The sequence below is a fragment of the Oncorhynchus tshawytscha genome, linkage group LG09 (genome assembly GCF_018296145.1).
Source record: "Oncorhynchus tshawytscha isolate Ot180627B linkage group LG09, Otsh_v2.0, whole genome shotgun sequence".
Lineage (NCBI taxonomy): Eukaryota > Metazoa > Chordata > Actinopteri > Salmoniformes > Salmonidae > Oncorhynchus > Oncorhynchus tshawytscha.
The window spans coordinates 8,638,585-8,657,134 of record NC_056437.1 but is presented as its reverse complement, the minus strand read 5'-3'; the positions used below and the strand labels follow the sequence as shown (position 1 = coordinate 8,657,134).

Here is an 18,550-nt window from a genome sequence, read left to right as displayed (position 1 = left end):
AGCAGTGAAAGTTAACATTATATTTCCGAATGACATCACCAAGAGGTAAAATATATATAGTGAAAACATTAGTGATCCTAAAACGAAGCCTTGAGGAACACCGAAATGTACAGTTGATTTGTCAGAAGACAAACCATCCACAGATACAAACTGATATCTTTCCGACAGATAAGATCTAAACCAGGCCAGAACTTGTCCGTGTAGACCAATTTGGGTTTCCAATCTCTCCAAAAGAATGTGGTGATCGATGGTGTCAAAAACAGCACTAAGGTCTAGGAGCATGAGGACAGATGCAGAGCCTCGGTCCGATGCCATTAAAAGGTAATTTACCACCTTCACAAGTGTAGTCTCAGTGCTATAATGGGGTCTAAAACCAGACTGAAGTGTTTTGTATACATTGTTTGTCTTCAGGAAGGTAGTGAGTTACTGCACAACAGCTTTTAACATTTATTTTGAGACGAATGGGAGATTCGATATAGGCCGATATTTTTTTTTTTTCTGGGTTTGGCTTTTTCCAGAGAGGCTTTATTACTGCCACTTTTAGTGAGTTTGGTACTCATCCGGTGGATACGGAGCTGTTTATTATATTCAACATAGAAGGGCCAAGCACAGGAAGCAGCTCTTTCAGTAGTTTAGTTGGAATAAGGTCCAGTATGTAGTTTGAAGGTTCAGAGGCCAAGACTATTTTCATCACTGTGTCAAGAGATATAGGATTAAAAAACTTGAGTGTCTCTCTTGATCCTAGGTCCTGGCAGTGTTGTGCAGATTCAGGACAACTGAGCTTTGGAGGAATACCCAGATTTAAAGAGGAGTCCGTAATTTGCTTTCTAATGATCATGATCTTTTCCTCAAAGAAGTTCATGAATGTATCACTGCTGAAGTGAAAGCCGTGCTCTCTTGGGGAATGCTGCTTTTTAGTTAGCTTTGCAACAGTATCAAAAATACATTTTGGATTGTTCTTATTCTCCTCAATTAGGTTGGAAAAATAGGATGATCGAGCAGCAGTGAGTGCTCTTCGATTCTTTCCAAGCTAGTCAGAAGACTTCCAGTTTGGTGTAGAACCATTTCCGTTCCAATTTTCTGGAAGCTTGCTTCAGGGCTCAGGTATTTTCTGTATACCAGGGAGCTAGTTTCTTATGACAAATGTTTTTTGTTTTTAGGGGTGCGACTGCATCTAGGGTACTACACAAGGTTAAATTTAGTTCCCCAGTTAGGTGGTTAATCGATTTTCGTACTCTGACGTCCTTGGGTAGGTGGAGGAAGTCTGGAAGGGCATCTAGGAATCTTTGGGTTGCCCGAGAATTTATAGCACAGCTTTTGATCCTTGGTTGGGGTCTGAGCAGATTATTTGTTGCGATTGCAAACATAATAAAATGGTGAATATTAAAGTCACCAAAATTTGAATGTTATCTGCCATGGCTACAAGGTCCTATAGGAATTCAGGGTACTCAGTGAGGAACGCTGTATACGGCCCAGGAGGCCTATAAACAGTAGCTATAAAAAGTGATTGAGTAGACTGCGTAGATTTCATGACTAGAAGCTCAAAAGAGGAAAACGCAGTCAATAGTTTTTTTTGTAAATTGAAATTTTCTATTTTAAATGTTAGCAACACCTCCGTCTTTGCGGGATGGCGGGAGATATGGTCACTAGTGTAACCAGGAGGAGAGGCCTCATTTAACACAGTAAATTCATCAGGCTTAAGCCATGTTTCAGTCAGGCCAATCACATCAAGATTATGATCAGTGATTTGTTCATTGACTATAACTGCCTTTGAAGTGAGGGATCTGACATTAAGTAGCCCTATTTGAGATGTGAGAGATCACAATCTCTTTCAATAATAGCAGGAATGGAGGAGGTCTTTATTCCAGTGAGATTGCTAAGGCGAACACCGCCATGTTTAGTTTTGCCCAATCTAGATCGAGGCACAGACATGGTCTCAATGGGGATAGCTGAGCTGACTACACTGACTATGCTAGTGGCAGACTGCACTAAGCTGGCAGGGTGGCTAACAGGTGTAACAAACTGTACAGGTGTAACAAACTGTGTAGTCTGAGTAGCCAGCCAGCCAAGCACTCCCCAAGGGCGGTCTTAGGAAGATGGAGTTCCATCCAATGAGACCAAGTACTCTGTGGGCTTTTACCTGTCCTGTGTGATATTACTGTGCCTCAAGGTCAAAGGTCACCAGGTCAGCCAGGTACAATATCACATCAACCCAAAAAGGTGTAGCGATTCCATGATGGTCAAGACAGGGCCACCCAACCCCTTAAGCACATGTGTTGCTCTCTATATCCTATCTTTATCTTGGTCAATCTTTATCTATGCTATCTTTATCTATGCTATCTTTATTGCTATCTTTATCTATGCTATCTTTATCTATGCTATCTTTATTTTGGTCTATCTTTCTCTATGTTATCTTTATTGCTATCTTTATCTATGCTATCTTTATCTAGGTCTGTCTTTATCTGTGCTATCTTTATTGCTATCTTTATCTATGCTATCTTTATCTAGGTCTGTCTTTATCTGTGCTATCTTTATTGCTATCTTTATCTATGCTATCTTTATCTAGGTCTGTCTTTATCTGTGCTATCTTTATTGCTATCTTTATCTATGCTATCTTTCTCTATGCTATCTTTATCTATGCTATCTTTATTGCTATCTTTATCTATGCTATCTTTATCTATGCTATCTTTATTGCTATCTTTATCTATGCTATCTTTATTGCTATCTTTATCTATGCTATCTTTATTGCTATCTTTATCTATGCTATCTTTATTGCTATCTTTATCTATGCTATCTTTATTGCTATCTTTATCTATGCTATCTTTATTGCTATCTTTATCTATGCTATCTTTATTGCTATCTTTATCTATGCTATCTTTATTGCTATCTTTATCTATGCTATCTTTATCTTGGTCTATCTTTATCTATGCTATCTTTCTCTTGGTCTATCTATCTTTATTGCTATCTTTCTCGATGCTATCTTTATTGTCTCTGTCTTTATCTGTGCTATCTTTATCTATGCTATCTTTATCTTGGTCTATCTTTATCTATGCTATCTTTCTCTTGGTCTGTCCTTCTCTATGTTATCTTTCTCTATGCTATCTTTCTCTTGGTCTATCCTTCTCTATGCTATCTTTATTGCTATCTTTATCTATGCTGTCTTTATCTTGGTCTATCTTTCTCTTGGTCTATCTATCTTTATTGCTATCTTTCTCTATGCTATCTTTATTGCTAACTTTATCTATGCTATCTTTATCTTGGTCTATCTTAGTCTGTGCTATCTTTATATTGATCTATCTTAGTCTGTGCTATCTTTATGTTGGTCTATCTTAGTCTGTGCTATCTTTCTCTTGGTCTATCTTAGTCTGTGCTATCTTTCTCTTGGTCTATCTTAGTCTGTGCTATCTTTATCTTGGTCTATCTTAGTCTGTGCTATCTTTCTCTTGGTCTATCCTTCTCTATGCTATCTTTATTTTGGTCTATCTTAGTCTATGCTATCTTTATCTTGGTCTATCTTTATCTTGGTTTATCTTGGTCTATCTTTATCTTGGTCTATCTTAGTCTGTGCTATCTTTATGTTGGTCTATCTTAGTCTGTGCTATCTTTATCTTGGTCTATCTTAGTCTGTGCTATCTTTATCTTGGTCTATCTTAGTCTGTGCTATCTTTATGTTGGTCTATCTTAGTCTGTGCTATCTTTATGTTGGTCTATCTTAGTCTGTGCTATCTTTATCTTGGTCTATCTTTATGTTGGTCTATCTTAGTCTGTGCTATCTTTATCTTGGTCTATCTTAGTCTGTGCTATCTTTATCTTGGTCTATCTTAGTCTGTGCTATCTTTATCTTGGTCTATCTTAGTCTGTGCTATCTTTATGTTGGTCTATCTTAGTCTGTGCTATCTTTATGTTGGTCTATCTTAGTCTGTGCTATCTTTATGTTGGTCTATCTTAGTCTGTGCTATCTTTATGTTGGTCTATCTTAGTCTGTGCTATCTTTATGTTGGTCTATCTTAGTCTGTGCTATCTTTATGTTGGTCTATCTTAGTCTGTGCTATCTTTATGTTGGTCTATCTTAGTCTGTGCTATCTTTATGTTGGTCTATCTTAGTCTGTGCTATCTTTATGTTGGTCTATCTTAGTCTGTGCTATCTTTATCTTGGTCTATCTTAGTCTGTGCTATCTTTATGTTGGTCTATCTTAGTCTGTGCTATCTTTATGTTGGTCTATCTTAGTCTGTGCTATCTTTATGTTGGTCTATCTTAGTCTGTGCTATCTTTATGTTGGTCTATCTTAGTCTGTGCTATCTTTATGTTGGTCTATCTTAGTCTGTGCTATCTTTATCTTGGTCTATCTTAGTCTGTGCTATCTTTATGTTGGTCTATCTTTCTCTATCTGTTGGTGTTTCCATCTTTTCCATTCATTGGCATTGTTCTCTCTGCTGATATCTCTGTCTACGATTAGTTCTCTATGTTCAGCTGTAAAGTATAGGGACTTGAATAATTATCTTTAATTTACATTCGTTCGATTTAACTTTAGTCTGAAAAATGTCAAGCCTTTATTATACTTGAAACTAGCGTTATTTTTCATTGTTTGAAATATTTTTCTAAAGATCTTGACATTTTAGAAAAGGTCCTCTTGTAAGGACGAAATGCACAATGATTGAATACATTACTCTATCCTGTGAGATATCTACTGCTGCTGACAGTTCTTCTTCTACCCTCTCTGCTGTGTTTAAATGTTAATGTATATTGCATACCATTTACCAGGCTATTCTGTAGACATACTGTGTGTTGGATAATTGTACCTTTTCTGGCTCTGTGAAAGGGTAGTCATTTCATGTTGACAATATCCGAGGAATTTCCCTTGCACTCTCATCCACAGCCAGGAGAGACGACTGTCTGACTGTATTTTTTTATTTGTATAGTTTATCCTCCGTTAGTCAGTACCTCTTCTAAGAGTGTGTGTTCTTTGATTAGCTCTTGTGGGATCAAAGCCTGTGAAGAATATTTGTACAATTACATGCTTTACAGACCCCCTGGATCCAGTTCCCACAGAGCAGAGAGAGGAGAAAATCAAATCAAATTGTATTGGTCACATACCGATATTTAGCAGATGTAATTCTGGGTGTAGTGAAATGCTTGTTCCTAGCTCCAACAGTGCAGTAACATCTAACAATACACAACAATACACACACATCTAAAAAGGAAAAGAATGGAATTAAGAAATATAGAAATATTATGCAATGTCGGACTCCGGAGTATAAATATATATGTGATGGGATGTATAGATATTATGGACAGTCTGTGGATAGAATATGTAGTATATCTGAAGAATAGAATAGTATATGTACAGCAATAGTTAAATAGGATAAGCCTTGACTAGAATACAGCATGTACATATGACGTGGGTAAAACAGTAAACATTATTCAAGTGACCAGTCAGTCTTTGGGTCCCGGCTATGATGCACTTCCTTCTGGATGGTAGCGGGGTGAACAGGCCTTGGCTCGGCGGGGTGAACAGTCCTTGATGATCTTCTTTGACTTCCTGTGACACCGGGTGCTGTAGATGTCCTGGAGGCCAGGCAGCGTGCCCTCAGTGATGCGATGTGCAAGCCGCACCATCCTCTGGAGAGCTCTGCGTTTGAGGGCGGTGTAGTTGACGTACCAGGCGGTGATACAGCCTGACAGGATGCTCTCAATGGTGCATCTGTAAAAGTTTGTGAGGGTCTTAGGGGCCAAGGCAAGGCTGAAGAGGCGCTGTTGCACCTTCTTCACCACACTGTCTGTCTGGGTGGACCATTTTACATTGTCAGTGATGTGTACGCCGAGGAACTTTAAGCTTTTTTCCACCTTCTCCCTGTTGATGTGAATGGTTGCGTGCTCCCTCTGCTGTCTCCTGAAGTCCACGATCAGCTCCTTCATTTTGTTGACATTGAGGGAGAGGTTATTTTCCTGGCACCACTCCACCAGGGCCCTCACCTCCTCCCTGTCGGCTGTTTCGCAACTGGGAGAATAATGTAATATAAGGCTTTCTATTGTAGAGAGACCACTCAAACACACACCACTCAAACAAATAGCTCCAATATGCTGAGAGAGAGGAGCTATGGCCAACTGGAGACTATAGCCCTACAAAATAGTCTAACGACATTGAGCTCTTGGCTTTAGATGAAAGGAATGAGGTGGACCAGCCGTAACCTTTTTCTGTACCACCAACTGACTTTTGCCCTGTCCGGAGTACCCCTGAAGTACCCCCTTGTGTGCATTTGACCAGTAAGCCTATGGTCTCATGAGTCTTCTACAGTACCCCCTGTGTACCCCGGTATATTTGTAGCAAACAGAGCGAGCAGTGGTTCGAACAAGAGCCACGATCGAAAATGTTAATGCATTTGGGAATAGAATGTATTTTTCTCACAGTCGTTCGCACCCAGACTTCCACAGCAAGGAGACCAAACTCTTCCTACTCCTGAGGACTGATACTGCTGAAGACTGATATTCATGAGGACTGATACTCCTGAGGACTGATACTCCTGAGGACTGATAAGCCTGACTGATAAGCCTGCAGTCTGATACTCCTGAGGACTCATAATCCAGAGGACTGATACTCCTAAGGACAGATACTCCTGAGGACGGATACTCCTGAGGTCTGATACTCCTGAGGACTGATACTCCTGAGGACAGATACTCCCGAGGACTCATACTCCCGAGGACTCATACTCCCGAGGACAGTTACTCCTGAGGACAGATACTCCTGATCACTCATACTCCCGAGGGCTTTGGCTCAGTCAAGAGAGCACCATGAGAGAGCACAGTGGAAATGATTAGCGCTAGAATGTGTGTGTGGGGGTGTGTGTGTGTGTGTGTGTCTGGCGGCCTGAACAGCATTCACCACACACGTCAGACAACGGAGGGCAGTGAGAGGGGCCTCTCTCTCTTTCTCCTGAGCTCTCTCTCTCTCTCTCTCTCTCTCCCTCGACTGGATGTTTGGAGGCAATAGAATGGAGGGTTAGGACGACAAGAGGACTGTGTTGTATGGAGTGAAGAGGGGAGGGGCCGGGAGCACTCAGCTCAGCAGGCAGTAAGCTTGAGGAGAGGAGTTGACCTGGCAGGACCTGAGTGTTGAAGGAGGTTGCTAATTGGCTGTGGTAAAGCTGTCACAGTCTCCACTCCAGACCAGACTAGACGGTCGACCATCCAGGGAGTCTGTATAAAAGCCAGACTCTCCTCACCCGGCCTGGCCCGGCCAGTATGTCAGGAGGATTTACGTGTTTAAATCTACAGTAGCCTTCCACCTCTGCTAATACACCCACAGATCTACACACACACACACACACACACACACACACACACACACACACACACACACACACACACACACACACACACACACACACACACACACACACACACACACACACACACACACACACACACACACACACACACAAACAAATGTACACACACACTCTGAACTGCTATATGTGGCCTCTGGATAACACTCTCAGATTCATGGCCTGCGGAATTTCTACTGACATTTCTCATCCTCTTTTCCTTGCATTCCTTTACTGCAGAAACTAGTCTGGACACTTTGTTCAAGCCTCTCCCTGTGGAGAATGTAGTGTGGACACTTTGTTCAAGCCTCTCCTTGTGGAGAATGTAGTGTGGACACTTTGTTCAAGCCTCTCCTTGTGGAGAAAGTAGTGTGGACACTTTGTTTAAGCCTCTCCTTGTGGAGAATGTAGTGTGCACACTTTGTTTAAGTCTCTCCTTGTGGAGAAAGTAGTCTGGACACTTTGTTTAAGTCTCTCCTTGTGGAGAAAGTAGTCTGGACACTTTGTTCAAGCCTCTCCTTGTGGAAAAAGTAGTCTGGACACTTTGTTCAAGCCTCTCCTTGTGGAGAAAGTAGTCTGGACACTTTGTTTAAGCCACTCCTTGTGGAGAAAGTAGTCTGGACACTTTGTTTAAGCCTCTCCCTGTGGAGAATGTAGTCTGGACACTTTGTTTAAGCCTCTCCCTGTGGAGAATGTAGTCTGGACACTTTGTTTAAGCCTCTCCCTGTGGAGAATGTAGTCTGGACACTTTGTTTAAGCCTCTCCCTGTGGAGAATGTAGTCTGGACACTTTGTTTAAGCCTCTCCCTGTGGAGAATGTAGTCTGGACACTTTGTTTAAGCCTCTCCCTGTGGAGAATGTAGTCTGGACACTTCCTTTTCATGAGTGAGAGGTTTTCTTAGTTTGATCTGTGTATTTTGTGAAGATCTGACGTCACATTCTATAGACATTTCTTCAACTTCTGTTTTTGAATGAATGGAAACCGAAAGGACAGAAACAGAAGACTGGAAGAAGGAGGGGTAGAGAAAACATCTGGAAATACTCTTACCACAGTACTGAAAGTTATCATCCCCATGGGGACATGCCTGTCACATCTCTGTCTTTCTATCTGCTCACACAGCTGCTTGAATACACAGACCGTACTCGTCTTTTCCCTCATCTCCAACGATGCTGAAGCACGGGGGGACTTTAAAACTGTGTTCCTTCAGCGCTCTGATTTTTACCATAGTTTTCTATTCATGGGATCATCTACCGGAACAAGTTGTGCCAGCTTCAAGAGGGGTGAGGTAAACACGGCACGACTCGTCTGGACACAGCCCTGTGTGAAGAGAGGGGTCACAGGGGTTACGTGTTTTAGGACTTTACATACCAGAACAGAACCACTTAGGGCTGATTTGGGAAAACCTATGTGTTTGAGATGACAAGGTCATGCTCCTTATTGGGTTTTAGGGTGGAGATATACTGTTGACAAAGATACTCTATTATAAGTGAGTGTTGCTGAGTGTTTTGTCATTTTGTTTATTAGCTCAATGTTTCAGAATGTCTCTGTATCAACTCTTTGGTAAGATTGGAACAACACACTTTAGGGACATGCAGGATTTTGAACAACAGAATTAGACTATTGCAGTTGCTCATTGTTAACTGTGCCATACCTCATTGTAGCCTACCACATGTTGTGTTCAGGGCCAGGCCTCTGTCTCTGTCTGTGTCTGGAGACCAGAACAGTATGCAGCAGATCCAACGCTCTCAGGAAGGCAGCCTTAGCAGCTCTAATCCCCTGTTGAACGCCGTCCGCATGAGACCTTTAAATGTGAACCACACCTGGGTTCAAACACTATTTGAAATCGTTCAAATACTTTGAGTGTTTGTGTCAACCTGCCTGGAGTGCCAGATGGCCGATTTTGCTTGTTTAGGAATATTTTATTAGTCCATAAAGTCAGGCATGCTCAATCAAGCACAGATAACGTTTTTATTTTTTATTATTTCAAATACTATTTGAAGCCAGGTCTGATGTGAATCACAATTTGTTTCTAATGGATTGCCACAGACAAAAGGCCAGAGCAGCAGAGAGTAGAACATAGAAAAGGAGAGGAGACCCAAAACAAAGGACAGGAGAGGAGACCAGATGAGAGGAGAGGAGAACAGAACAGAGTAGAACAGAGAAAAGGAGAGGAGAACCAAACAAAGGAGAGGAGAGGAGAGGAGAGGAGAGGAGAGGAGAGGAGAGGAGAGGAGAGGAGAGGAGAGGAGAGGAGGTTTGATTTAATCTCTTGGATTTGTATGTGTTTTGTGGGGGATTAATACTACATTTTCTTTACTACAGTGGTCAGAGTCAGATCTATTTTAGGCTGAGAACAGAAAAACAGATTCCATTGGAATTAATCAGATGATTTAGGATCCCCATGTTCTCTTTGATGCTGTTATCTGTGTGGCTTTAGTAACATGAGCCAGTTTCTCCCTGTTTGATACATTCAGATCGGGGGATAAATCTGGTCTGTTTTTTAATGGGCTTGATGTGATACCATGGTTTGACAGGATATTTTTCCCTTTAATGTTCTTTAAGAAAATGCAAAAAAAAAAAAATCTAGTTGTGAAAATCCTCAAAACATGTCCACTGCCAGTTAGTCCATCTTTTTAGACAAATCACTGTTAACTGAACACTAATGCAGTATTCTTCATAGCACACAGTGTTATGTTTCCTATTATACCTTTAGCTGTGAGTTGATCACTGTTTAACATCCTCCACATGCCAATGAGTTGTTACTCATCATGTACAGGATGTCTTTTGGAAGAAAAGAAGACACAGATTTAACAAGAAAGGCACAATATACATCCTAAATCCTAACATTGAACTGTGTGTGTTTGTGTCTCTGCCAGGTATCTTTGGTCAGAAGCTGGAGGAGACGGTGCGGTACGAGAGGCGTTATGGGAGCAGGCAGGCCCCCATGCTGGTGGAGCAGTGTGTGGGCTTTATACGCAAGTGGGGCCTACGGGAAGAAGGACTGTTCAGGCTACCAGGGCAGGCCAACTTGGTCAAAGAGCTGCAGGATGCCTTTGACTGCGGAGAGAAGCCCTCCTTCGACTGGTATGTAAAGATATGTTACGTTTACTGTAAACGAGATGAAGAAATGTGTACAAATGTAAATGCACAACTTTCATTTTGTATGTGTTTGAGTGCGATTCTGTTCATTCCATTATGAGCCTGTCCTCCTTATCTCTCCCTCCACCAGCCTCCACTGGTGTGTATATATATATATATACAGTATGGACTTTTTTAAGGAAAACCCCACCTTGGACTGCATGTCAGCAATATACAATATACTGTATATACACTGAGTATACAAAACATTAAGGACACCTGCTCTTTCCATTCAGAGGAGGAATGGGCAAGACAAAAGATTTAAGTGCTTTTGAACGGGGTAATGCTAGTAGTTGCCAGGTGCACCGCTTTGTGTCAAGAACTGCAATGCTGCTGGGTTTTTCACGCTCAACAGTTTCCATGTGTGTATCAAGAATGGTCCACCACCCAAAGGACATCCAGCCAAGTTGACACAACTGTGGGAAGCATTGGAGTCAACATGGGCCAGCATTCCTGTGGAACGCTTTCGACACCTTGTAAAGTCCATGCCTTGACGAATTGAGGCTGTTCTGAGGGGAAAAGGGGGTGCAACTCAATATTAGGATGTGTATGGGAACCCACAGCATTGGCAGTGCTTTAGCCATTCTTATTCACTCTGCAATATATAGAATCTCAAATCAAATTCCACATTTTTAATCCTGTTTCCTGCTAATTCTGTATCGGGGTCTGCCAGGATCTTATAAAATATTCCCACAGTAATAATAATTCTCAGACTGGGAATGACATGGAATTAAATCTGGGAGTGGAAAGTGGTGACAGACAGCTTTTGGCACATCAACCTAATGCCTCAGGGCATTATTATGGGATGCTCAGACACCTTACCTGTGATGACTTTTACTGACAGCTCTGTTGATATGCATTTCGTGCACATTACTTATATGAGTTCTCATATAGGTTAGCTGTTTAAAACTAAATGAGAAGTCACACCAACAATTTATTTTTAAACAAATGTACTTTTTTCTCCCCAGCATGCTCTACTGCAGATTGATATTTTGGAATAGTTTTTAATATCTGTGTTTTTTGCATGTACACTGAGTGATTCATTGATCAAAAGTTATGCAACACAAAGATAACATTTTTGTTAATCTAAACTAATCCAATTATTGAATTTTGGCACCCATTACTGAAATGGTTGTTCCAGTTTAAATGGCTTGAGTAGTTTCTCCCCACTGTTCTTAACCCTGGCAGTCAGATTTGAATACAGGTTGCGGGTGAAAACAAATTTCAACTGCTGGATAATCTAATGCTGGCTGGATTCCAATCGGATTACACATCACTGTGCAAGCCAGCGTAATGTGATTCACAGTTAGGGTTGCACAATTCTGGTACATTTCCTGGTAAATTTCCTTGGTTTTCCAGAAATCCTGGTTGATAGATTACTGGTTAATGGAATTCTGCAACCTAGTGGTTAGAGCGTTGGATTAGTAACCGAAAGGTTGCAAGTTCAAATCCCCGAGCTGACAAGGTACAAATCTGTCGTTCTGCCCCTGAACAGGCAGTTAACCCACTGTTCCTAGATGGTCATTGAAAATAAGAATTTGTTCTTAACTGACTTGCCTAGTTAAATAAAGGTAAATAAAAAAAAATAAAAACCCTACTATACCTTACTCAAAAAAAACGGCATATGTTTTACTCATATGAAGTTAGTACTGCTCACTTGAGCTATTTAACTTTCTTAAGTACACTCTTAAGTACACTTTTTTTTTTTTTAGGAAATCTGTTTCCTCAAAATGTTTGAGTAGCCAGAACGTATCCGGGTTTTACAGTGTAGAGGCCGATTCAGAGTCGAGATGAAGTGTGCTCAACTCTGACTTCAGTGGAAACCATCAGTAAGAAACTTGCAGGAGTATTAAAAATGCAAGAGGGAGAGAGGGAGGGAAGGCGAGCGAGGTAAAGAAGGGAGAGAAATAGGTCGAAAGGATGGAAGGGAAAAAGAGGGATGTGGGGTCTCAATCGAGTGTGACTGTAAAGTGCTGATTACATTCTGATGCTGACAGTCCTCCTGTAGTGTTCTAACTCAGAATGACATTACATTCTGACACTGACAGTCCTCCTGTAGTGTTCTAACTCAGAATGACATTACATTCTGACACTGACAGTCTTCCTGTAGTATTCTAACTCAGAATGACATTACATTCTGACACTGACAGTCCTCCTGTAGTGTTCTAACTCAGAATGACATTACATTCTGACGCTGACAGTCCTCCTGTAGTGTTCTAACTCAGAATGACATTACATTCTGACACTGACAGTCCTCCTGTAGTGTTTTAACTCAGAATGACATTACATTCTGACACTGACAGTCCTCCTGTAGTGTTCTAACTCAGAATGACATTACATTCTGACGCTGACAGTCCTCCTGTAGTGTTCTAACTCAGAATGACATTACATTCTGACACTGACAGTCCTCCTGTAGTGTTCTAACTCAGAATGACATTACATTCTGACGCTGACAGTGCTCCTGTAGTATTCTAACTCAGAATGACATTACATTCTGACACTGACAGTCCTCCTGTAGTGTTCTAACTCAGAATGACATTACATTCTGACACTGACAGTCCTCCTGTAGTATTCTAACTCAGAATGACATTACATTCTGACGCTGACAGTGCTCCTGTGGTATTCTAACTCAGAATGACATTACATTCTGACGCTGACAGTCCTCCTGTAGTATTCTAACTCAGAATGACATTACATTCTGACGCTGACAGTCCTCCTGTAGTATTCTAACTCAGAATGACATTACATTCTGATGCTGACAGTCCTCCTGTAGTGTTCTAACTCAGAATGACTATACATTATGACGCTGACAGTCCTCCTGTAGTATTCTAACTCAGAATGACATTACATTCTGACGCTGACAGTCCTCCTGTAGTATTCTAACTCAGAATGACATTACATTCTGACACTGACAGTCCTCCTGTAGTGTTCTAACTCAGAATGACGTTACATTCTGACGCTGACAGTCCTCCTGTAGTGTTCTAACTCAGAATGACATTACATTCTGATGCTGACAGTCCTCCTGTAGTGTTCTAACTCAGAATGACATTACATTCTGACGCTGACAGTCCTCCTGTAGTGTTCTAACTCAGAATGACATTACATTCTGACGCTGACAGTCCTCCTGTAGTATTCTAACTCAGAATGACATTACATTCTGACGCTGACAGTCCTCCTGTAGTATTCTAACTCAGAATGACATTACATTCTGACGCTGACAGTCCTCCTGTAGTGTTCTAACTCAGAATGACATTACATTCTGACACTGACAGTCCTCCTGTAGTGTTCTAACTCAGAATGACATTACATTCTGACGCTGACAGTCCTCCTGTAGTGTTCTAACTCAGAATGACATTACATTCTGACACTGACAGTCCTCCTGTAGTGTTTTAACTCAGAATGACATTACATTCTGACACTGACAGTCCTCCTGTAGTGTTCTAACTCAGAATGACATTACATTCTGACACTGACAGTCCTCCTGTAGTGTTCTAACTCAGAATGACATTACATTCTGACACTGACAGTCCTCCTGTAGTGTTCTAACTCAGAATGACATTACATTCTGACGCTGACAGTCCTCCTGTAGTGTTCTAACTCAGAATGACATTACATTCTGACACTGACAGTCCTCCTGTAGTGTTTTAACTCAGAATGACATTACATTCTGACACTGACAGTCCTCCTGTAGTGTTCTAACTCAGAATGACATTACATTCTGACGCTGACAGTCCTCCTGTAGTGTTCTAACTCAGAATGACATTACATTCTGACACTGACAGTCCTCCTGTAGTGTTCTAACTCAGAATGACATTACATTCTGACGCTGACAGTCCTCCTGTAGTATTCTAACTCAGAATGACATTACATTCTGACGCTGACAGTGCTCCTGTGGTATTCTAACTCAGAATGACATTACATTCTGACGCTGACAGTCCTCCTGTAGTATTCTAACTCAGAATGACATTACATTCTGACGCTGACAGTCCTCCTGTAGTATTCTAACTCAGAATGACATTACATTCTGATGCTGACAGTCCTCCTGTAGTGTTCTAACTCAGAATGACTATACATTATGACGCTGACAGTCCTCCTGTAGTATTCTAACTCAGAATGACATTACATTCTGACGCTGACAGTCCTCCTGTAGTATTCTAACTCAGAATGACATTACATTCTGACACTGACAGTCCTCCTGTAGTGTTCTAACTCAGAATGACGTTACATTCTGACGCTGACAGTCCTCCTGTAGTGTTCTAACTCAGAATGACATTACATTCTGATGCTGACAGTCCTCCTGTAGTGTTCTAACTCAGAATGACATTACATTCTGACGCTGACAGTCCTCCTGTAGTGTTCTAACTCAGAATGACATTACATTCTGACGCTGACAGTCCTCCTGTAGTATTCTAACTCAGAATGACATTACATTCTGACGCTGACAGTCCTCCTGTAGTATTCTAACTCAGAATGACATTACATTCTGACGCTGACAGTCCTCCTGTAGTGTTCTAACTCAGAATGACATTACATTCTGACGCTGACAGTCCTCCTGTAGTATTCTAACTCAGAATGACATTACATTCTGACGCTGACAGTCCTCCTGTAGTATTCTAACTCAGAATGACATTACATTCTGACGCTGACAGTCCTCCTGTAGTGTTCTAACTCAGAATGACATTACATTCTGACACTGACAGTCCTCCTGTAGTGTTTTAACTCAGAATGACATTACATTCTGACACTGACAGTCCTCCTGTAGTGTTCTAACTCAGAATGACATTACATTCTGACGCTGACAGTCCTCCTGTAGTGTTCTAACTCAGAATGACATTACATTCTGACACTGACAGTCCTCCTGTAGTGTTCTAACTCAGAATGACATTACATTCTGACACTGACAGTCCTCCTGTAGTATTCTAACTCAGAATGACATTACATTCTGACGCTGACAGTGCTCCTGTGGTATTCTAACTCAGAATGACATTACATTCTGACGCTGACAGTCCTCCTGTAGTATTCTAACTCAGAATGACATTACATTCTGACGCTGACAGTCCTCCTGTAGTATTCTAACTCAGAATGACATTACATTCTGATGCTGACAGTCCTCCTGTAGTGTTCTAACTCAGAATGACTATACATTATGACGCTGACAGTCCTCCTGTAGTATTCTAACTCAGAATGACATTACATTCTGACGCTGACAGTCCTCCTGTAGTATTCTAACTCAGAATGACATTACATTCTGACACTGACAGTCCTCCTGTAGTGTTCTAACTCAGAATGACGTTACATTCTGACGCTGACAGTCCTCCTGTAGTGTTCTAACTCAGAATGACATTACATTCTGATGCTGACAGTCCTCCTGTAGTGTTCTAACTCAGAATGACATTACATTCTGACGCTGACAGTCCTCCTGTAGTGTTCTAACTCAGAATGACATTACATTCTGACGCTGACAGTCCTCCTGTAGTATTCTAACTCAGAATGACATTACATTCTGACGCTGACAGTCCTCCTGTAGTATTCTAACTCAGAATGACATTACATTCTGACGCTGACAGTCCTCCTGTAGTGTTCTAACTCAGAATGACATTACATTCTGACACTGACAGTCCTCCTGTAGTGTTCTAACTCAGAATGACATTACATTCTGACGCTGACAGTCCTCCTGTAGTGTTCTAACTCAGAATGACATTACATTCTGACACTGACAGTCCTCCTGTAGTGTTTTAACTCAGAATGACATTACATTCTGACACTGACAGTCCTCCTGTAGTGTTCTAACTCAGAATGACATTACATTCTGACGCTGACAGTCCTCCTGTAGTGTTCTAACTCAGAATGACATTACATTCTGACACTGACAGTCCTCCTGTAGTGTTCTAACTCAGAATGACATTACATTCTGACACTGACAGTCCTCCTGTAGTATTCTAACTCAGAATGACATTACATTCTGACGCTGACAGTGCTCCTGTGGTATTCTAACTCAGAATGACATTACATTCTGACGCTGACAGTCCTCCTGTAGTATTCTAACTCAGAATGACATTACATTCTGACGCTGACAGTCCTCCTGTAGTATTCTAACTCAGAATGACATTACATTCTGATGCTGACAGTCCTCCTGTAGTGTTCTAACTCAGAATGACATTACATTATGACGCTGACAGTCCTCCTGTAGTATTCTAACTCAGAATGACATTACATTCTGACGCTGACAGTCCTCCTGTAGTATTCTAACTCAGAATGACATTACATTCTGACACTGACAGTCCTCCTGTAGTGTTCTAACTCAGAATGACGTTACATTCTGACGCTGACAGTCCTCCTGTAGTGTTCTAACTCAGAATGACATTACATTCTGATGCTGACAGTCCTCCTGTAGTGTTCTAACTCAGAATGACATTACATTCTGACGCTGACAGTCCTCCTGTAGTGTTCTAACTCAGAATGACATTACATTCTGACGCTGACAGTCCTCCTGTAGTATTCTAACTCAGAATGACATTACATTCTGACGCTGACAGTCCTCCTGTAGTATTCTAACTCAGAATGACATTACATTCTGACGCTGACAGTCCTCCTGTAGTGTTCTAACTCAGAATGACATTACATTCTGACACTGACAGTCCTCCTGTAGTGTTCTAACTCAGAATGACATTACATTCTGACGCTGACAGTCCTCCTGTAGTGTTCTAACTCAGAATGACATTACATTCTGACACTGACAGTCCTCCTGTAGTGTTTTAACTCAGAATGACATTACATTCTGACACTGACAGTCCTCCTGTAGTGTTCTAACTCAGAATGACATTACATTCTGACGCTGACAGTCCTCCTGTAGTGTTCTAACTCAGAATGACATTACATTCTGACACTGACAGTCCTCCTGTAGTGTTCTAACTCAGAATGACATTACATTCTGACGCTGACAGTGCTCCTGTAGTATTCTAACTCAGAATGACATTACATTCTGACACTGACAGTCCTCCTGTAGTGTTCTAACTCAGAATGACATTACATTCTGGCACTGACAGTCCTCCTGTAGTATTCTAACTCAGAATGACATTACATTCTGACGCTGACAGTGCTCCTGTGGTATTCTAACTCAGAATGACATTACATTCTGACGCTGACAGTCCTCCTGTAGTATTCTAACTCAGAATGACATTACATTCTGACACTGACAGTCCTCCTGTAGTGTTTTAACTCAGAATGACATTACATTCTGACACTGACAGTCCTCCTGTAGTGTTCTAACTCAGAATGACATTACATTCTGACGCTGACAGTCCTCCTGTAGTGTTCTAACTCAGAATGACATTACATTCTGATGCTGACAGTCCTCCTGTAGTGTTCTAACTCAGAATGACTATACATTATGACGCTGACAGTCCTCCTGTAGTATTCTAACTCAGAATGACATTACATTCTGACGCTGACAGTCCTCCTGTAGTATTCTAACTCAGAATGACATTACATTCTGACACTGACAGTCCTCCTGTAGTGTTCTAACTCAGAATGACGTTACATTCTGACGCTGACAGTCCTCCTGTAGTGTTCTAACTCAGAATGACATTACATTCTGATGCTGACAGTCCTCCTGTAGTGTTCTAACTCAGAATGACATTACATTCTGACGCTGACAGTCCTCCTGTAGTGTTCTAACTCAGAATGACATTACATTCTGACGCTGACAGTCCTCCTGTAGTATTCTAACTCAGAATGACATTACATTCTGACGCTGACAGTCCTCCTGTAGTATTCTAACTCAGAATGACATTACATTCTGACGCTGACAGTCCTCCTGTAGTGTTCTAACTCAGAATGACATTACATTCTGACACTGACAGTCCTCCTGTAGTGTTCTAACTCAGAATGACATTACATTCTGACGCTGACAGTCCTCCTGTAGTGTTCTAACTCAGAATGACATTACATTCTGACACTGACAGTCCTCCTGTAGTGTTTTAACTCAGAATGACATTACATTCTGACACTGACAGTCCTCCTGTAGTGTTCTAACTCAGAATGACATTACATTCTGACGCTGACAGTCCTCCTGTAGTGTTCTAACTCA

General features: G+C 41.3%; 1 protein-coding gene across 7 annotated transcripts in view; it reads left to right on the top strand.

Moving 5' to 3' along the window:
* The window catches only part of arhgap24 (Rho GTPase activating protein 24), a 212,670-nt gene that overhangs the window by 170,053 nt on the left and 24,067 nt on the right, over nt 1-18,550 (top strand). For 5 of the 7 annotated variants that reach the window (XM_042326458.1, XM_042326457.1, XM_042326460.1 and 2 more), the window contains one exon: nt 10,200-10,407. In XM_042326458.1, the coding sequence (XP_042182392.1) occupies nt 10,200-10,407 (208 nt within the window). Of the gene's footprint in view, nt 1-8,366; nt 8,609-10,199; nt 10,408-18,550 lie in introns of those variants that run through there. The other 2 variants (XM_042326459.1, XM_042326463.1) reach the window with 2 other exon arrangements.